The 21,913-nt window shown below is 39.9% G+C and overlaps 3 protein-coding genes across 5 annotated transcripts in view; 2 read left to right on the top strand and 1 right to left on the bottom strand.

Moving 5' to 3' along the window:
- Positions 1-1,147: 1,147 nt before the first annotated feature.
- On the top strand, positions 1,148-14,168 carry LOC147181027 (uncharacterized). The gene is made up of 9 exons (XM_086084502.1): positions 1,148-1,263; positions 4,689-5,380; positions 5,470-5,631; positions 7,014-7,121; positions 9,907-9,979; positions 10,061-10,145; positions 13,084-13,136; positions 13,218-13,328; positions 13,515-14,168. The coding sequence occupies exons 2-9, from the start codon at positions 4,790-4,792 to the stop codon at positions 13,616-13,618; spliced, it is 1,287 nt and encodes a 428-aa protein (XP_085940628.1). The 5' UTR covers positions 1,148-1,263; positions 4,689-4,789; the 3' UTR covers positions 13,619-14,168.
- Positions 14,169-15,122: 954 nt separating this feature from the next.
- Positions 15,123-21,359, top strand: LOC147181026 (protein lifeguard 1). The gene is made up of 6 exons (XM_086077071.1): positions 15,123-15,215; positions 16,789-17,071; positions 17,973-18,173; positions 18,492-18,620; positions 18,688-18,831; positions 20,170-21,359. Exons 2-6 carry the CDS (start codon positions 16,790-16,792, stop codon positions 20,302-20,304), a joined length of 891 nt encoding a protein of 296 aa, XP_085933197.1. The 5' UTR covers positions 15,123-15,215; position 16,789; the 3' UTR covers positions 20,305-21,359.
- parp2 (poly (ADP-ribose) polymerase 2) overlaps positions 18,240-21,913 on the bottom strand; it is a 29,170-nt gene continuing 25,496 nt past the window's right edge. For all 3 annotated transcript variants that reach the window (XM_086077032.1, XM_086077022.1, XM_086077014.1), the window contains exon 18: positions 18,240-21,476. In XM_086077032.1, the coding sequence (XP_085933158.1) occupies positions 21,464-21,476 (13 nt within the window). In that variant the 3' untranslated portion in view covers positions 18,240-21,463. The remainder of the gene's footprint in view (positions 21,477-21,913) is intronic.

Below are 21,913 nucleotides of genomic sequence, written 5' to 3'. Positions count from 1 at the left end.
GCGTGTGTCTGAAATTTCCTGGGATTCTCCAATAAAAAGTGTGGCTTGCAATTCCAGAGTGTAACCAGATCCGTCCTTTGTGTAGCTCCTCCATCAGGCTCATGCCGGGAGCAGATGTTTGAAGAGGGGCTTCACCTCCCCTATAGTTTAGTTATGATGACATTCACACATGTGATAGCAAAAACATCTCAGCTCAATTTGTTCACCGACAACAGCTTGAAGAAATTCTTTATTGTTTTAGTAAGAGGAATTGTGTGAAAATGCAATATGCACAGCAGACCATTTTACAACCCTCTTCGCAACATTCTCGATCGCAAGTACGGGCGATAGCACCAGAGCCACTTGAGTAGATGATTGGAGCTCATTGCCATTGATCTCCTGAGAAAAAAAAACTCACATATTTGGTCAGGCTTTTAAGAGCTGTGTCATTTTGAAGCAATAGAAGGTCACCAAAGTTAGAAATGGCACTCAAGGGTCATAATATTGTGGCCTGTCAGTATACAGTACTGTATATATATCTTTTCCACAGATTTTACATCCTGTATTCTGATATTAAAAATGTTATTTAGCATTTTCTTCTTGAAGTCTTAAAATAAAAATAGTTTTACACATTTTTCTTTTTTTTGGGGGGTGGCAGGTTCTTGTGATGAAGAATACAGTGATAATAATATTAAAAACAATATAAATTGTAATTATTTTTGTTTTGAGCAAATATTTTTTCTTTTGTGGTTCCATAAGGAAATATTATTGGTGATAATAATAATTAAAAAATAATAATGATAGTATTTATTTATATTTTTAATTCTTTTTAATAATTAAGCATTATAATAATAATAATAAAAATAATGATAGTATTTTATTTATTTATTTTTATTATTATTATCATTGCGCCAATTATGATATAATAATAATAATAATAATAATTGTTATTGTTATTATTTAATTATTATTATTATTATTATTATTATTATTTAATGGTGACTGCTATTCAAATCAATAGTAATGATAAATACTTTTTTATGTATGTATTTATTTATTTATTTTTGCAGCATGTGCACGCACCACACATGCAAGCGTTGGCTCCAGCGGGCACGCGCACTCTGGCAGACAGCTCGGACCGGAGCAGAGTTGAGACGTCAAAGACGCTCAGCATTCTTGCAGAAGTCAGCACTCAGCAGCAAGCTGGCTTCACCTGATTTGCGACACGCTCTGACCTCAACCTCACGCTCGGTGTCAAGTGGATGTTAAGGAACATGCCATGACGTGAGTGTATGTATTCTACTTTTATTCCAAATTTGAAGAGTTTGTCTGTTGAGTGTGCAACAAATACTGTAGCTATATTGTAGCCAATATTGCACAATAATTGTTCAGTTACAAAGAATGGTAGATAATTATAGGCATATTTGTTATGAATAAGAATTCACTGACACTACACAATTTGGATTTTATGCAACTTCTTTACAATTGATATCTACAGTCATAAATGTACGACATCTAATAACTATCGTCTGTGATTGCTATCGGCATGTGTTGTTGATGATTGTGTTTTACCAAAATATATGATAGACTTTACACCGATCTGATCAGCTGGATTTGGTTCGGACGATATTATGCATTTATGCAAAATCAATTACATCATTGATCGGGTCCGCAAAATATCACGTACATGTTATTTTCAATGTTTATCTGATTTTTGAATAATTTTTTGGGCTTATATTTTTTTTTTTCCATACATTTCAATTTTCACTATTAGTGTGCTGGGCCAGTCCCAATACCCCGCGAATGGCGGCGGCTGACTGTAAAGTTGTTTGAATAGATATATTTATATCTTTATATCTTCTGATTGAATCGGTCTTACTGTTTTTCTCAAACTGACTGGTCGTTGAAAAATCCTGTTTGCGTAAAGCGTAATATCAACTATCTCAAAATTGTTGTATCGTGGTATTATCGTTAGCGAGACATCATCGCAATATCTTATTATGTGTGATTCCCACCCTGATTTCCTAATGATCCCCCTGAGCGTTGTGAGGGGGTGGGGTGGGGGTGACGATTCTTCCCTGCAAAAAAGTTGGGTAGGTTGACAAAAGACTGACTCCAAACTCCCAAACTATGGGGGCTCAATGCCCAGGGGCAGTGGTTTAATCTCGGGTGCAAAAGTTGGAAAAACACCCACCCCCAATCCAGGAGCTCCAGGATCTGAAACCATGGAAGGTAGAATCTCAGAATCCAAATTCCAAATATGGCGTGGAGACAATTTAATTAATTACCGTCCGATGAGAATACCCTACCCCTAAAGGTGTGAGCACAACTTAGTAGGCCTCACACGATGATGTTATTTTGAAAACGGGGGCCCTGAGCTCCACAAGTGTAAACTATCGGACCGCGGCCAACTATCGACGCGACTGTGGACATACGGGGGGCTCACGGGTCGTTAAAAAAGCCCGGCAACGGGTTGTGAAAACAGTTACGTCATTGAAGAGTTATCTGGGCCGTAAGATGTAAGAATAGCGCATCGACGTGCGTGCATCTCTGGATCCTAGTGACATTTTTCACTCGCCATCTGGACCAGGAGGCACGAGCGTTTGTAAGTCAAGAGCACACATTTGCTGGTTTTGAAAGGCCACAGCTGTGTTTAGCTAAACTCAGCCAGCGCGTTTTTAAAAGACACCACATGAGACCGGGTTGCCATTTTGCCGTAGAGTGTGCTGGCTCGCAGTGGGTTTTGTGGGAAAACTTTTCTTAGTTTTACCGTAACACTCTTCTTTATGGACCACAGCCCAGAGTGTTTTTTCTTGATGGTTGGATTCCTTGTGGAACTCTGCATGGGGGACTGATGTGATGCTTCATAAAGCCTATCAGTATCATTAGGCTTAAAACTGCCCCTAATCCAAACCCCTCATTAAGGTAACACTACTCCAAACACAATTCCCAACCCCAAAATGATACTAACCCTAACCTAAACCTATCCCTAACCTGAGAGGACCTTAACCACTAACCATAGCTATAACCCCTAAGCTTCCTTAGCTAACAGTAACACTGTGGCTGTGTCCGAATGTCCACTGTTAACCCCAAACCCCTCATTCATTATAGTCCCGCACAATATACGTAGTGGCCTAATATATAGTGTCCTCATTCTGTTTGGCGATTCGGAAAGCCAGCTCACTACTTTCTCCTTTTTCGCATATTACGTGACCAACGTCCACACACCGGCGAATAAATCCTGACCTATTTATTGTTAATAAAAATGTTTTAAAACTGTATTTTGTTTTCTTTGTCGTACATAGTTTCAACTAAAACAAATTATTTCCTTAGTATATAGTTAAAGTATAGTTTCGATGTTCAATACTTTTCAAAGTGCATTGTGGGTAATTTTGAGGTCACTAAATTTTTGCTCCCTGGACATTCGGACACCCCTACAAAATGGCGTGAGCCCTGAGTAGTGCCCTAGTGTGCTCGACACGATTCGCAACTCCAAATCCAAAATGATACTAACCCTAATCTAAACCTATCCCTAACCTGAGTGAACCTTAACCCTTAACCATAGCTAATGCTAACCCCTATAGCTTGGCTTAGCTAACAGTAACTAGTATGCCAAGCAAAACCTTAACCATAGCTAACAATAAACCTAGCCCACAATTTCGATACCCTAACCCTATCCTTTAGCCCAAACACTAATGTAGCTATCGTTCATCCCCATCCCTAACAAAACAAAACGTACCACCCTAACATAGCTAACTTTAACATTAGCAAATCTTAATCACTTAGCCCTAGCTAAAACTATCTTCTTATCCTGCCATATCACTAAGCCTACTCTCGCTAAACTCGCCTGCAGGCAGCATGGGTTCACAATTTTAAACGCTGTATAAATTTTAAAATGATTTTATTTCAATAAATAATTGCTTAATTTATTATAATTTTGTTAATTGTACATACTATTTTACAATGAGAATGAATTATTTTGTTATTAAAATTAACTTTTTACATAGGCTACACATTCTAACATTTCTTTTAACTTCATCCATGAATGAACTGGCTCATCTGTCCATTTTAAAAATGTAACACTTAATGATAGAAGTTTGCTCACCCCTGTTCCAACCTGAGCAAAACTTAACCCCTGACCCCAAACTGCGAATCCCGAAGCTCGTCCATCTTTGCAGATACACATTGTAAATCTCTCTAAATAGGATTGGCTCTCAATTCCCACGCCTCCATGTTACAGTAAGGACCATAAAACAGTAAACCAGACTATACCAGTAAACCACGTGCGTGAAGCATACACTTAGAGACCGGCTGGTCTGTCAGAAGTCCACTTACTCATCGTCTGAGCCGCATCCGCATTAAAGAACCCGGCCGGGTCGTACCCATGACTCATTACCCGCTGTGAATGACATCAGCCACATATGAGTGAAGCCACTTGAGATGGTTTGTCAGTCCCAACGACCAAAATTGTGGACCAGGTTTCAGGCATTAATTTTTGCTGCCTCAAAAGTGTGCCTAAAAACTTGGGTCAATAAAAACCAAATAGTCAGAAGGACTTTTCTAGGATTGTAAAAACTTCTCGCAAAAGTGTTTTCCTAAACATGAACACTAGAACCAGACCAAAGTCATTGGTGTAAACCCTAAAGATTCCTAATGAAAGGGACTTTTCTTGGATTGTAAATTTTTGGTATCATGTTTTCACCACACAGCACAGTGAAGATGTCTGTGGAGACCCCACATGTTGAAAATGTGACGCTCTAGAGCTCAGAGAAGTTCGGGACAGCTTGACGGCATCCCACTGACACCCGAGATGTGGCCCCCAGACTTCGGACCCACGGATTTCGGACCACCGGACGCTCAGATGACTCATCCGGGTTTTTATGAAGACGTGGAGGACCAGCAGGGACCGCCGTATTCCGGGGTTCAGTCGTCCATCCTCTTGGGTGGCGTTGGGGCGTGCTGTGCATCTCGGACTTCTATAGGCTCTATGGAGCTCAGCTGTAGGTCAAACCCTGACAGAACTGAGACGAGATCCTCCACTAGTCCTAAAACCTCCCAGGGGTTCTCCAATAGTTCCCAAACTCCCCTACCTGCGCCCTACAATCTCCCTGGTTGGATCACATCTCAAAAACTCCTGGAGGACCGTCTCTGCGTAAAACAAGAGCCCGCAGAGGACATTTTATATGACCAGCAGTGTCTTTGGACTGACTGCAGAGCCACCTGCAAGAGTCGGGAGGAACTCGCAAGACACATTGAAAAAGCACACGTGGACCAACGTAAGGGCGAGGAATTCGCCTGCTTCTGGGCCGACTGCATCCGGCGCCGGAAGCCCTTCAATGCACGGTACAAGCTGCTCATCCATATGAGGGTGCACTCCGGGGAAAAGCCCAACAAGTGCATGGTGAGTTGGTACGACAAAGGAACAGATTTCATTGAGAAAAAGATCAATAGATTTTAAAAATGGTGATGTCTCGGTTGCAATTTCTACAGTTTGAAGGCTGCTCCAAAGCATTTTCCCGCCTGGAGAACCTGAAGATCCACCTGAGGAGCCACACGGGGGAGAAGCCATACGTCTGCCAGCACCCGGGCTGCTTCAAGGCCTTCAGCAACTCCAGCGATCGCGCCAAGCACCAACGGACGCACCTCGACACGGTTGGTCAACTATTTATCATCCGCAGCGTTTTAACTGGTTCATTTCTGTTTCAAAAAAAAGGGAAATTTGACTTCCTGTAAGTTTGGGCAAAATAGCACATTTGTTCCAAACATGCTTCACACTTTGTTTGTAATCCGGTGAGAAATAATGGCGCTATTAACAATAGTAATCATTTAAAGATAAAAATCTATGTTTGAAGATCATTGCTGGAAATATGCAAAGACTGAAAACTGGTTTTCACAGTTTGTTTTCCAAATTTTTTGGGGGGTGCGGCAAAATTAGTATCTCTGGCATAAATCACACTGCACCTTTTTAGGTATCAGTGGTTTTGTGGTGCAACTGTGACTTGTAGTTAGCTAGCGAGCTATGCCTGCGCCCCGAGAATGCAACATGATCTCTTTGGATAGTCCACCGGCATGGCCCCTTAGAGTGCTTTATTGTCGACCCCGAGCGCGCATACATTACACAGAGAAAGACTGAAAACTCGGGGGGCGTGGGGAGTAAAAAACAAGCCAACAAAAAAACAGACGTGACAGACAGTGGCTGTAAACGGCATAGGAGATGACGTCTGAGCCGCAAGTATTCAGAATCCCTGGAAAAGTGATTTTGGTGACACATTTTTTAACTCCGAAACTCATTTTGTGCTAAACTGTTAACAACAAGGACATGGACATGAATATAGAAATGTGTGCAAAACTGCATCAGCACTCACACAACTCTTGCATAGTTGCCTGACTGGGCTCTTTTTTTTTTTTTTAAGATTGTGAAATCTCAATGCCCGCTGAGAATCGATGCCGTGAGCCACAATTATTTTTACAACTGCCGGCAAGCGATGAAGTGTGAGCATTGATCCGGCAAATGTTACACTAGTGAATTGTTATTGTAACAAAGCGAAAGAGCCCCCCACCCTCCTTCTTGTGGCTTCACGGAGGCAAGCTTGTTGCCGGGCGAATCAAGAGCTTGGAAAATGGATGGACACTTGCCCAAAAAAAAAAAAAAAAGACTCCTGTTGTCGTACTCTTCAGGTCATAAGTGAGCGTGCTTAGCGGGAGACTCGTTTGTTTTGATGGCTCTAGAATGCCTGTTGCCCAAAACACTTTTCCCTGAAGTATTCAGAGAAATTGAGGGAAATATGCGTCTCCTGATCCCAATACCGTACCGCTGTTGTGCGTTGTGCATGCTGGATGTGGTTTAGCTTTAATGCTAGTTGGTGACAAACATTTAAGCCTTGGTGGAGGTCTGCTCTCTCTCCAGTTTCAAAGGTAGACAACCCGTTTAGCCATTCCAGGTTTATTTTGAATGTTGACATTTTCTTTTCTCCTCATCAAGCATGTTGTTGCCCGCCACATAAAACCACCCGTTGCTGTTTTTTTGGTCACAGAAGCCGTACGCCTGCCAAATCCCGGGCTGCACCAAACGCTACACCGACCCAAGCTCTCTGAGAAAACACGTCAAAACTCATTGGGCCAAAGGTGACCAGGAGGCTAAGGTACAACAGTGTAACACGGATATGCATGGACCTGCATTGCACTGCGTTCATTTTGCTTGTATTCGTAGTGCGATACTTTTTTCGCACAGGTGTTACGACTGAGAAGAGTAATACCGTACCTTTTTTTTGACCCAAATATAATAAGCTGAAAAAGAATGACGTTTTTATCCATCACACAAACCGCGCAGTGACAATCGACGAAGTCTTTCTCTGAACGCTCATTTTGTTTGTTTCTGTGGCTTTTTCAATGAAGCCAAATTGCCTCTCATATGTTTTAGGTACCTGGAAAAGTAATAGCACACCTGTCCCAATCAAGCCGCACATTTTGGCCTTTTTGGCGCAATGTCATCAGTTGAGACATTTCTTCCATATTTGCGGCCATCTCCTTGAACCTTACAGATACGGACCACAGAGCGGTGGGCAGTGATGCAAGTCGTAGCTAAGACTTTTGAGAAATGACAAACACCTTCCAGTCCGTCATTGCACGACGAACGGGTGTTTGCAGAATTAGCATGCCATAAACTGGAGCATTCCACGCACATACCCTGGAAGTTACGATGAGGGAGCCCATTGTTCTGTGCTATCTGGACCCCATTTGTTGTCTTTGGAGGCAAGTGACACGCTGAGAGGTTTTGTTGGTTTTAAGCACAACCACGTGTGAGCTCGCGTGCCGCAACATGCGCCAAACTGCACTTTGAGGATTTGAGCCAAGAACCACACAGGATGAGGACCGGGAACCACATGGGATTTGACCCTGAAACCGTAAAGGATTTGGACCATACAATGTGCACCACCAAGCATATGGTGTATGGATGTGATTCCAGATAGGATTTGAACTAGAAACCGTATGGGATGTGGATCAGGAACCACATTGAGTATGGATCTGGAACCATATGGAGCTTGTTCCAGAAAGGATTTAGACGATACACATATGAGTTGGACCAGGGACTACATAACGTGTGTACCTTTAATAGGGAGGTCAACCTTAAAAAATTCTTGACAATATGTTATATGAGACCTCACTAGTCTAAACATGACATTCTGATTCATATTACATTTGTGGAATATGAGTTGTGCAGGAAAATTCAGCACACCCGTAGTGAATTCCCTAGCAGAAGTGCAATTCTTCCAAAATGGCAACATGAAACCAAAGTGGCTGATTTCCGGTTTAATTTTGGTCATGGGTCCTTGAGAGTAAAAAAAAATAATCATTTTATTATTATTGTTTGCTCATGTATCTTGTTATAATGTCATGTCTAAAATATTAAGAGCTTCTTGGTGAAATTGGTGGCAAGTTAATTTTTTTTTTCGAGTTTCTGAGTGAGAACAGGCGGTATATTCGTCGTAATAAAAACTATGTATCAATACCAAGCCTTATTTCAAGGTATTGGTACTCACGACGGCGAACGTGACTGTTTTACGATCAGGAACTAGTAATTAGAATATCAAATTGCCATTAATTTCATGCAATTTTATGGGAATATACTATATTGGGATATATATATATATATATATAGATAGATAGATAGATAGATAGATAGATAGATAGATAGATAGATAGATAGATAGATAGATAGATAGATAGATAGATAGATAGATAGATAGATAGATAGATAGATAGGTCTTTCTTTTTATTGTCATTGTTTCTTGTTGTTTTTTAAAAAAAGATTTTTAGTATCAAAAGTACTGGTGGTATCAGTATTTGGTATCGGTATTGATGACTACTCAAGAGCTGAGTACTCGTACTGCTATCAGTCTGAAAAAAAAGTGGCATCAAACATCAACCCCAACCAAAACCAAATCGATATAGTTAATCAATTAATTGCTTTGCATATCCCTAATCAAAACATAAATGTGTTCAAAGACGTGTTTTGTTGTGGTTCTAGATCAGATTAAGGGTACTTAAAGTGGAAGTCAACCTTAAACATTTCTTGACAATAATGTTGTACGTGACCTCACTAGTCTAAACATGACATGATTAATATTACATTTGTGAAATATGAGTTATGCAACAAAATCCAGCCGTTTTTATCCATCTCAGGTGGCGGCCATTTTGCCACTTGCTGTCGACTGAAGATGACATCACAGTTGCTCACAGCTCACCTGTTTTCTGAAGCTGAGCTGTGATTGGTTGTTACCTAAAACCTGAACAACTGTAATGTCAAAATGGCCGCCTTCTGGATTTTGCTACGTATTTAGACTAGTGGGGCTGCCTATATGTTATTGTCAATAATGTTGTTGTTTTTTTGGGGGTGGGGGGCTGGGGGGGTTTACTTCCCCTTTAACAAAACTGAATTTGAATTAAAAGATTTGAACCTAAACCCACACAAAAAGAATTTGTACCGTGTTAAACGTAAAATTTGTACCTGGAACCAAATTGGATTCGAAATTGGTTACACATTGGATTTGGACCTAAACTACATACGGTTTAGACAACAACAAAAAAACACACCTGATATGGACCTGTAAACACATTGGATTTGGATCAGAAATCATACTGCATTTGAACCTGGTCTCAAGATTTCAGTCCAGGGGCCAAATTCGGTTTAGGCAAAAGGATTTAGACCTGGAACCACAAGTTATTCCGGCCAGGAATTGTACAGGGTTTGTAGCTGGAGCCACACACGTTTAGACCGTGAACCACATTGGATTTATGCCTGAAACACCGTCGGATTTGGACCTGGAACCACACCTAATTTGGATTTGTAACCACATGTACACACTTGTTATAAACCCAAACAGTTTTATTGATACCTTTTACTAAATCTATTTTTCATTTTCACAGGTACACTTGTACTCGGTACCAGAATCGGACCTGTTGAACGGCTCATCTCTTCCGAGCTTAAACGACTTTCCAGGTGTACTACCTGTACACAACCTGCACAACTCCCCCCACCAAACCCTTGTGGTTGACTAATACTCAACTGTGTCTCTTTCAGGTTCTTACACACATGGAGGTAGCTTGGTGTCCGCGCCCCCCCAAGTGGACATCCACTATCTCTGCACGGAGGGAAACTTCCACGGGTCTGTGAAATGCTCCACTTCCTGTTTGATTTTTCTATTTTTGTTGTTGTTTACTTAAAATCTTAGTGTTCCGACATCTGGGGAGTTCGGCTCCAGAAGTTCCACTGTGGTTCTGTTAAGTTGACATCCAAGTAAAACTTCAGATGCTTTGGACACAGGAAGTGAGTAAGAACATGTCGTCCAATCAGATGCGAGTGCAGCTGGCCAGCCACCATCAGGCTGATTTATGAAGCTTCCAGCAACGCCAGGTCACCCCCCCCCCCCACACTAATCCTCCCCCACCTCGAGGGACCCACAAGAAGGAACGCTCCATCGTCCATCCAAACCCCCGTTACGACCCCCCCCCCCCCTGCATATCATCCCTGCAGTTGCTTTTCTTTTTGCACTTGGCAGCCTTCGGTTTCCATGTTGAGTCAGAGTGTTTGTGCACAGTCAGTACATTCCTGAAAATGCCCCTATACCCCCCCCCCAAGCTAAGGTGAAAAAAGTATAATTATAGTAATAAGAAAATGTTTCCACTCAAGGAGATATTTTTTTAGGGGTGTCAAAATGAGTGCGTTAATTTTGAGTTAATTTAAAGTTCCTTTAATGCCACCCCAAAAAAAAATTTTAACGCACGATTAATGACCTGTACTTGGGGAATTCCAGTCGCAACGGAGCAGACACATCCACTATATTATTATTGCAGAATTTCACAATTGAGTTACTTCATGTGAAAGATTAGATAGCTCTTAATATGAAAAGAAAAATGCACCGAGCTGTCACCAATGTCTTACAAATGCAACTATGCCATCTAGTGGCAGATTTATGACCTCAATACAAATCAATATCATTATCATTATTTTTTTTTACAGTACAGTACATCTTTTTAATTTTAACTCGATTTTATGAATTATTTTGAAATTACTGTGTCAATGACAAAAAAATGCAGTCATATTTTATTCTATTAGTTCAACATTTTTTCCACTTTCATGCTAACAAGAATATGAAAACGTATTCTATTGTACATTTTATTGTACATTTAGAACAGATATAAAATTTGCAATTAATCATGAGTTAACTATCTAAGTCATGCAATTAATTGCGATTAAAAATCACCTGACACCCCTATTTTTTTCTTTAATTCTTAAATATTTGAGGACCAACGTTTGTTTCGACATATTGTCTAAATTTTGTCATTTCAGATACTACAAGCGCTCTTAGAGGCTGCTTTTAGTAATGAGAGCAATCTGACTGGACACATTTAACGCATATAATCTACCTTAGAAGTTTGGGAAATTTCTACTTTTGCTCAAAAACGACCCACGAAATGAACAAATGACCCCAAATGGACCCTTCAAACCAAAATGGCCTACTTTCAGGCAGAGATTCTGGATACTTTTTTGTGGGTCAACTCATGATAAACATCGCTATTAAATTTCATGTAGCATTAGAACAGAGAGCCACTATCCATGTCTCCCTCCTTCAGCGCAGCTGAATCTAATGATCAGCTCATCAGCAAGCTTTGTAGAAGCCCGATAACGATCCCGAGCATGAGTCAGGTGTGCTGGCGGAGAGAAACTCGAGGACCGAACTTGCCCACCCCTGCATCAGAGGATCTTCAACAAGCGACCCGTCATTTGGCCCCAGCCATGATTCCCATTTGGGGGCGTTTGAATCACGTAGCAAACATGCGTCAGAGCGTCCGAAGCATCGTTAACTTCACCGCACGACTTTTAGCAAGCACGAGGTCATCCAGGCATTCTAAACGTCAGACGTCAGAGCCTCCCCAGGAGATCAGTTTATGCAAGCAGCTTGGAACCAGGCCAAGATTCAACCAAACTATACTCACAATCTTACTTACTTGCATATGGACAGCCTGCATCTCTCTTACGAAGGAGTGAGAAACAGAGAAGTATGAATGTGAATTCAAAAAGAAAGCTTTTAAAAAAAACAAAGTTTCACCAATGAACACATCATTGGACAGATGTCCTTAACAGGACCCACGAAAAAAAGTCTCAAAGTGTAAGTCACTAATCACTAAACACTAATCTGATTAATATCATGTTTGTGGGAAATGAATTAAGCAGCAAAATACACCCGTTTTTTATCCATCTCAGGGGGCAGCCATTTTGACATTTGCTGTCGACTGAAAATGACACCACAGTTGCTGAGGGTGCAGATTAACGATCAATCACGGCTCACCTGTTTTCTAGGTTTGGTCATGTGACATTCACAAGCTGAAGCGCGATTGGTCGGAGCAACTGTGAAGGCAAAATGGCCGCCCCGAGATAGATACAAATGAGTGGATTTTTGCTTAATTCATATTTCCCAGATGCATAATCAATCAGAACGCTGTGTTTAAACTAGAGGGGCCAATAGAACATATCACAACTGTAAATAGAATTTTTGGGTTGACTTCACCTTTAACTCATTCACTCCCAGACATTTTCACTGGAGCAATCCCCTTCGCTCCCGGCTGTTTTTCTGGATTTTGACTGATTTTGCAAGGCCCACAGAATATTGTGTTCGATTGCTATAAAAAACATGGAACCTACCAAAACAAAGATGAGAGTCTCTTCTTTCATCAGGAAGAAAAAAATATTTGCAGCAATTAGCATTAGAATATAGTTATATAAGTTTCATCATTATTCACAAATCTGTTTAAAACATTGGGGATCTCTTATACTCTGCTTCCACCTGCTGACCGTTTTTGTAATAACTACCATTGCTTTAAGGGTTCTCTTCAGTTCAGAGACTGCATCAAATCCTTCTGTATGCTCTAGCACAAAAGTTTTTGGGACAATGCCAATATTTAAAATAAAACGTTTTTATACGTTTTTGGGAGCAAATGGGTTAAGGAGCGTACCTGAAATCGAACAGGTAGCCATCCATCTTGCATTTAGTGAGAATTTTTTTTAAACTATTGCTGGGATTTATGTCGCATTTTGATTGACAGGAGGAACGCGCCGTTTACAACCTCACATGATGCCCGACTGCAGCAACAACAAGGTAGTCATGGCAACCAGCCACCGCAACAACCCCAGGATCACAAATGCGGCTTCACTCTAGTTTGACTCCGCTTTGCTTTAGCGTTTCTCGGTGGACTCGTTGGGGAGAGGAGGGCGTCTCGGCCAGTCGTTGACGGAGGCTTTGTCGAACCTTCGGCATATTTTCCGCAAGCCTCAGCAGCGCCCCCTACAGGTAGGCCATGTTCAATAAAAGAAAGGTACAATCAAAAGTGAATTCAGTGATTCTGTTGTGCACACGAGGGGAGCTCATACTGCACTTTGATAATCACTGGTTGAGTGCATACAAGATTAGTCGTGGATACTGATCCACATGCTGCTTCACCAAGTCATGTGAATCTGTATTCTCCCCTCCTTCCAGGGTTTGACTTGATCCACAACCTTGGTGACGATGACTTCCTGTTCCACACAGGAGCTGTGGACCGCCGCCTCGGTCTCGTGGATGCCGTCTACCTGGACTCGTGAACACTATGCCAAAAACAGTAACAACAAAAACAAATCCCTTTATTTTTGGGGATCCGTTTTTGCAACCATTAGGGTATTTTGGAATTTACTTACACAACTGCAGAAGGAAGATGGCTGTTATTTTCAGTGCCCAAAAAAATCCAAGAGCTGTTTCCTTCTCAATTTTGCCATTAAAAGCACTTTAACCGTTTTGCTCTCTATGTCAATAAAGTTGTTGCAACATGATAGGTTCAATTGGCAATTTAGGGATGTTGTGCTAACTTCAAGCCATGAATAGCATTTTTATTTACAATTGTACAACTTGCATAGCCTATCTGTTGTTGTAACGCTGCCACCTAGTGTACATATATATATAATCATGCATAATATCCATTCATCCATTTTCCAAACCGCTTATCCTCGCGAGGGTCACGGGTCAATTTAAGTCATTTGTATGAAACTTTTCTTTGAAAGGTGAAACTTTTTCTATAAATACAGCTTTACTTAAAAAAGAAAAAGACTATTTCCTTCCAAAAGAATGACATTTTCTTGAATGTGTACAATGTAACAGATTTGTTTTTGCAAATAAATAATATAAAAAGTATATATATATATATATGTATATATATATATATGTATATATATATATATGTATATATATATATATGTATATATATATATATATATATATATATATATATATATATATATATATATAAACAAAAACAAAAAAAAGAAGATTCCCCCCAAAAGGTGGTTATTTTTTGGGGTGGAGTTCTTGAAATGTTTGTTTTCTCCAAATATTTTTTTTCTCAGTAGATACAGTAAAATTACAACTTCACATTTTCCCCACTAAGAAATGTACCTTTTCTTTCCCCCTCTAAATGTATATTTTAAAAGCTTTTCACTCTCAAATAATTGACTTCTTTTTTTTTTAACTAAAATGATGATAATGATAAATATGACCACTATTACTAAAATTCATACCTTCTTTTTTTAATTAAAATATATTTGTGAAAAACGTATCTTCCTTGAAAAATACAAGCTTTTTTTTCCTCATTTCCAACTTATCTAATTTACCACCTCACCCCATACTCAGTTACTTTGGCTAATGACCACCACCATCATCATCATCATCATCATCATAATAATAATGTTCTTAAATGGAATTTTCGTTAGTGGCACATGCTTGTTCTTTTCCGATTTTGTACTCTTGGTTCTTTTAAACATCTTATTTCACATTCTAAAGCAGTTGTTTCATCAAGTCTTGATGAAAGTAATAGAACACCACAGGATATGTCTCCATATTGCAACACTTCCATAACGTCACATTTCAATTTGGATTTTCTTGTGTACGAGATGTTTACATTAACTTTAACAGTTTTTTTTTTTTATCTCAATAAACAATGTTTATAAAACAGTGTCAACGTGTTCCTTCTTTGCTTGTTAATTTGGTTTTCATTTCAAGTAAAATGTTAATGATTACCATGTGAAACAGCGGCAGTGGAGTTTCCAGTTGCCTTTTTTTTTGTTGGTTTGGTTGAACTTCCCCTACAAAAGTGTCAGGAAGTGGTCTCGCACCTTAGAGTTGTCGGTCGTACACAAGCAGCAAAAACAGGTAAGAGCCGCACTTTCTCACCATCAATAATTTCATCAAATCACTTTTTTTTTTTTCATTAGGGGATTAAAGTACATTAAAGATAATTTTTAACTCATTCATTGCCATTGACGGCTAAAGACGTCAAAAATTCATTTGAACTATTTCTATTAGTTTAACATTTTTTCCCACTTTTGTTAAGAGTATGAAAACCTAGATCTGTTTAATTGTACATTAAGAACAGATGTAAAATTTGTGGTTAATTGTGAGTTAGCTAGAGAAGTCATGCGATTAATTACAATTAAAAAATGTAATCGCCTGACGTCCCTAGTTTTTAATAATCTTTTCTCTTTCTTTTTTTCAAATTGCATCAGGTGATTATCATTTTTAATTGTAATTAATCGCACGACTTTAATAGTTCTAGATTTTCATACTCTTGTTAACAAAAGTGGAAAAAAAAATTAAACTAATAGATATGGTCAAAATGAAATTCTGACGTCTTTAGCCGTCAACGGCAGTGAATGAGTTCAAGTGTTTTGTGTCCAGCATGTATAAACTGTTTTTCTTAGTCAATTTATTGTATTAATATTATGTTATTTTTTTAATGTGTGTTTATATATATATATACATATTCTTTTTTTAACATGTGAACAAATAAAATATATTACAAAACCATAAAAGTAAAAACAATGTATAATATTAAATTAGTACTTTAGTTATGCACCCTATAGTTCTTTTTTTTTTTTTATCTGATCTTGAATGCATCCTTGGCTCTAAAGTCTGAAAAGAGAGATATAATATTGGTGCATATAAATGCTGGAATGCATGTGCAGAAAAATTGCTTATTTAGCAAAATGACATTAGGTGTTTAACTTTGTATGAATAAAATCCATTACATTTCTCGATGATTTAATATACTTATTCTAAATAAAACCCTTTAAAAAAAAAATCTATCAACGCACCTTTCCTGCCAAACACCAATGTTTACCAGTGACTTTGAATGTCTCTTTACACTCAACATCCTTTTTTTTTTTTTATCTTCAGGACGTGTATATTCTCGATTTTGTTGTTTTAAAACTGAGGGATAATAATAAATACATAATAAATATAATTGTCAAATTAGAGAATATAGGGAGAATAAAGTGCAAGATTTCAGGGGACTTTTGCAACTTTTGTAACCTGGCGACGTGATGCAACACAGGCTTGGCCAACCATGTTTCACACCCTTTAAGTGTTATTAAAAAAAATCAAAATGATTCGACTCAAACCACTTCAACTTCAAACTAGTCAGTCCATTTAGCTTAATGCTGACCTTATTGACATGCTAACAATTAGCGTTGATTTGTGCTTTTGAAACGGTTTAAGCAACAGATATTTGCACACAACCATAGCAACTTCAAGTTTCCCGTTCTGCATTTCAAATTCAATTAATTCCACATTTCAGTTCGCCGCCAGCTCTTCAACATTCACACGCAATTGAATTCCGTACTTTCGATTTCAAATCATCACATACAGTTTTTACAATGACAATAGCATTAAAAGAAAAAGGTGCTAATCAATGTTTGTTTTTTTTTGGTCCATTTTTCATAACTAGAATGTCGGATCAAGGTGAGACGATGTTCGAGCCCCCAGGTTCCGATTTGTCCGTTCAACAAACACCGCCACCGTACGAAGAACCGGTGCAGCAAGAGCCGCCGCCCTACTCCCATGACTTATTGGAGGATGGCGAGATCAAAGGTGAAACGGCGGGATGCGACGTGACAGAGGGCGAGCAGTCCTGCCCCGATACCAAAGCTGAGGGTCAGCCGGAGGAGGTCCCGCTGGCCGAGACGTCGGCTTTTGAAGACAAGACGGTCAGGAGGGCGTTTGTTCGCAAGGTTGGTGACGCGCCAGATGTTTAGCCTGGAATGGCGCTAGTGACAAAAAGTCAGAAAAGTGTTGGAATTGTCTGACAATTAAAGGCTAGGAAAGTCACTTGCATAACTTTCTTTTCCATTCAACAATACTATTTGATAAGAAAAAAAAATTACCAATTTATTCTCAGAAGATTACAAACTTTTCTCTCTCTAAAAAAAACAACTCATGATACTATGAATTTTTCAGTTTGTGTAAGATTACCATTTTTTTCTTCCTTTCACTTTTTTGTCACTCGAAAAAAAATCATTAAAAAAAATTAACTTTTCAACTTCACTATTGTGTGTATATATATATATATTAGGGGTGTGCCCCAAAAAAATCGATTCTCATAAGAATCGCCATTCTCATTTAGTACGATTCAAAATCGATTTTATTTAAATTATTTTATATTGTCTTGCCTTTGTCTGTGTGCGCCTTTATTTGGAGCGCTGTTCATGTTGTACCCGGTTTGGTCACTGAGGGGGCAGTGTGGTTCCACGCGGTCTGATACACTGTTAAGTTGTAGCCAATTTATAGAGTCGAAGAAAAAAAGTCACGATCAAGTTATTCCAATAAAAATTGTTTTTGTGCAGTGTGGAGCCGTTCTTTTGAGTGATAAAAGTGCCGCGAGTAGCGCGCTAATTAGCATTAGCGAGTCAGACGAGTAGATCATTACAATTCCTTGCACATCTATAGATTGAAGCAAAAATCATTGTCAATCAAATCATTTTGAATCAAAAATCGTTCTTAAACGAAAATCGATTCTGAATCGAACTGCATACTCAAAAATCTGAATCGAATCGTGAGACATTCAAAGATTCCCACCCCTAATATATATATATATTTTTTTTTTGACTGATTGAATGGGCGTCTCCGATGTAGGTGTTCTGCATCCTGACGGTGCAGCTGGTGTTCACGTTCAGCGTGGTGTCTCTGTTCACCTTCTCCACGGTGGTGAAGAAGGCGGTGCAGAAGAACATTTGGGTCTACGTCAGCTCCTTCATCATCTTCGCCGTTGTCTGCATCGCCCTCAACTGTGCCAAGTCCCTCCGCCGCAAATACCCCTGGAACATCATCGGTCTGGTGTGTGTGCCACCCCCCCCCCCCCCCTGAAGGCCTAATATATAGTACCCCAAAGATTGGTTATGGTGTTCCTCAGGGATCAACTCGAGAGCCCCCGTTATTCTCCTTCATTGCCTTTTTAAACCCCATGGGTTTGTCAAATGAATAGCAATGTCATTATAGACATTTACCACTGGTATCCTTTCTAGGTTAATGTTTTTAAAAAGTGTTTCAAATTTGGGTTTGAAGCCCACATTAAAGTTTTTAACCATGGTTAAGATGCCAAGCACGATTCAGGGTTCAAGCCAATGTGTGTGTGTTTTTTTTTAACGTCCTCAGACCATAGTGACGCTGAGCCTATCATACGTGGTGGGCACCATGGCATCCTACCATGACACCCGCGCCGTCATCATCACCATGGCGACCACCTTGGCTATCTCCCTCACCATCATCGCCTTCTCGGCGCAGGTCAGGTTTGACCCGCGACATTTGTAAGACAATGGCATTGTGACGGGACTGGTTACGCCACACACAGACACGCTACGACTTCTCCTGCTGCTACGGCCTGCTGCTCATCCTAGTGGTGGACTTGGTGATGTTCGGCGTGTTCAGCAGCTTCTACTACACGCACATACCTCAGGTTTGCTACGGCTGCTTGGGCGCTCTGGTGTATTCTCTGGTAAGAACCGCAACGACTCGACGTAACATGTATCGAAGTTGGGTTGCAAGCATGGATTAGCATTTCAAGTTTGGGTAGGAAGTGTTACGATGCAACATGCTCAGGCACGCGTCCTCAGTTCCTTCAAATTTCAATTTGGGTTAGAGTTTCAAATGAGTTCAAACAAGGGTTAGGTTTTCAAATTGGGGTTAGATTTCAAGAGGTTTTTTTCCCTTTCTTTTAACTAGGATGAGTTTCAAATTAAGGTTTGTGCCATGAGATAGGATTTCAAATGAAGTTATCAAGACTGACTGTGTCTTTAAAGTGAGGTTTAAAACAAGAGTTGGGGTTTCAAATTAAGGTGTCAAGGCTGGGTTAGGTTATGGTTTAAAAGTCAGGTTTTAAACAAGAGTTGTGGTTTAAAATTTAGGTTTGGCTGGATTTACTATTGGGCTTTCAGACCAGAATTAGGGTTTCAAAGTCATCTTTCAAGTCTGGATGGGGTACTTAAAAAACAAGTTTCAAGACAGGTTTAGGATTTTAAATTGGGATTAGGGTTTGAAAAAAGTTTCAAAGGGGTGTAAAACAAGGTTAATTTAAGTCAGATTTCAAATTAGGCTTTGAAGACAGGGTTTGGTTTTGAATTAACATTGCAAGGTTATGGGTCCAAGTAGTATTTGGCTTTCAAATTAGGGTTTCAATACAGGGGTGGAATTTAAAATGAGGGTATAAATACAGTTTTAGGGTTTCAAACTAGGTGTAGTATTCCAAATTATGTTTTTAAAGAGGAAGTCAACCCCCCAAAATGTTCTTGACAATATGTTCTGAGCAGACCCTCTAGTCTAAATATGGTATTCTGGTTAATATGCAAATATGAGTTCAGCAGCAAAATGCAGCAGTTTTTATCAATATCAGAAGGCAGCCATTTTGCCACTTCTTGTTGAGTTAAAATGACATAAGAGTTGCTCAGGTCTCAAGTAACAACCAATCACAGCTCCGTTTCAGAAAACTGCGATGGATAAAAATAGCTGGATTTTGTTGCATAACTTATATTTCACTAATGTAATATTAATCAGAATGTCATGTTTAGACTAGTCAGGTTACATATTATTATCAAGAATTGTTTATGGGTGACTTCCCCTTTAAAACATGGTTTAGGTTTCAAAGTACGATTTCAAATTAGGATGTGAAATCAGAGTCTGGGTTTCGAAACAGGGTTTAAGATTAAAGTTAGGGTTTCAAAATCGATATTCAAGCCTGGATTCGAGTTTCAAACTCGGTTTAAAATGATGCTTTCCAATTAGGGTTTGAAGTGCGACCTAACGACTTTCCCGACTTGCCGTTGTCTTCCTGGCTCAGTTCCTGATGTGCGACTGCCAGCTGATGATGGGTGTGCTGAGCTACCGCCTGGACCCCGAGGAGTACGTCAGCGCAGCTCTCACCATCTACCTGGATGTCATGCTCATCTTCATCTACCTGATGGGGAGGCACTGACACCCTCCAAAACGACTCCGCCTTCTGCCGATCATCTGTTCTGCTTCTCTTCCTGCTTCTCAACAGTCATGATAGCATTTGTCAACGCATCACAGGCAGACATTTTGTGGCTCTGAATGAAAACGGTTTCAATTGTTCAACAGCAGCAAATGTGCCATTCAAATCTAATTTTTGAGCTTCTATATCTTATGTCAATTAATAATCTATAAAAAAAAAAAAAAGATTTTTACTTCAAAGTATAGTGGTTTTAAAGTAGGGTTTCAATCCTGTGTTAAGGTTTCAAACTAGGGTCAGAGTTTGAATGGAATGTTTCAAGACAGGCTTATTTCAAGCCTGGGATAGGGTTTCAAACTAGAGTTTAGGTTTCCAATTTGGGTTTCAAGCCTGGGTTAGGGTTTTAAACCTGGATTAGGGTTGTGGGTTAGGTTTAAGAGTTTTTAAGTCGGGTTTCCAGTCTGGTTCGGCGTTCAAAATTGGTTTCAAGTGAAGGTTTGAAGCCAGGGTTGGGAATTCAAATTTAGATTTTGAGCCAGAATTCTGATTTAAAGTTAGGGCTTGAATGTCAGATTTCAAGCCTAGATTAGTTTAATATTTGGTTATGGTTTCAAGCGAAAATTTTAAGTTTGGGTTAGGAATTCAAAGTAAGGTTCCAAGTCTCAGTTTTCCGGTTAGGGTTACAAGCCTGGCTGAGGATTTCAAGATAGGGTTACAGTTCCAAGCCTTTGTGTTAAGGTTTTAAACTATGGTTAGTGTTTCAAGGCAAGAGTAGTATTTCAAAGTTAGGTTTCAAGGCTGTAATTGGGTTTAAATACAGGATTAAGGTTTTAAGACTACATTTTAAGTAGTGATGCACCGAATATTCGGCTACCGAAATTTCTCCCCTTCTGCACCCGGTGTTCCGTCCCACCACGCGGCTGGAGGTGGGGTGGGCGCGGGTGCCCTCGCCGCTTCGCTGTCCGGCCCCTCTCCGGCACCGATGCCTGGGTACGGGGGGTCCCCGGGGTTCGGAGTCTGGGGGTCTGGTGGTTGGAGATGGGGGTGTCTGGGGGCCTGGGACTGGGTTGTGGTGGGCGGCGGGGGTGGATGTGGGTGGGGGGATGTGGGCCGGTGGGGTGCCTGGCGGGCCTCCTGTGCCAGTTGCAGTTGTTGGACTCGGCCGTTACAAAATTTTACTGGAATAAAAAAAAAAGCAAAGATTAGTCTATCTACTCTTCAGAAAAATTAATCCAAAGGAGGTCTAGAGGCACCAAATTTTATGCACTACTATATAGCTAACCAGCTACAATATATCATTTTATGGGCACAACCCAACAGAGATACTAACTGTTGGCTGGAACTAGAACAGAAGGATTGTAATAACCTCAGACTTCTAGATTTACTCTTTATTACAACATCGATTAAGCGACATAATTGTTCTAAAAATCCAATGATTTCCGCCACCCTGACTGCCTGGTGGAAGGCACTAGAAATGACAAAAGCCCAAGTGGAGCCCAGCGGGCTTTCTCCCCTATGGCATAACCCCGACTTTCAACTTAACAACCAATCATTTTATTTGAATGTGTGGGAGCAGAAAGGAATTACACATCTCCACCATCTCTTCTCAGATAAT

Source organism: Leptonotus elevatus, chromosome 1 (assembly GCF_054856555.1).
Source record: "Leptonotus elevatus isolate MCC_2025b chromosome 1, RoL_Lele_1.0, whole genome shotgun sequence".
Taxonomy (NCBI): Eukaryota; Metazoa; Chordata; class Actinopteri; order Syngnathiformes; family Syngnathidae; genus Leptonotus; species Leptonotus elevatus.
The sequence above is the reverse complement of the archived record's forward strand: the minus strand, read 5'-3'. Positions and strand labels throughout refer to the sequence as shown.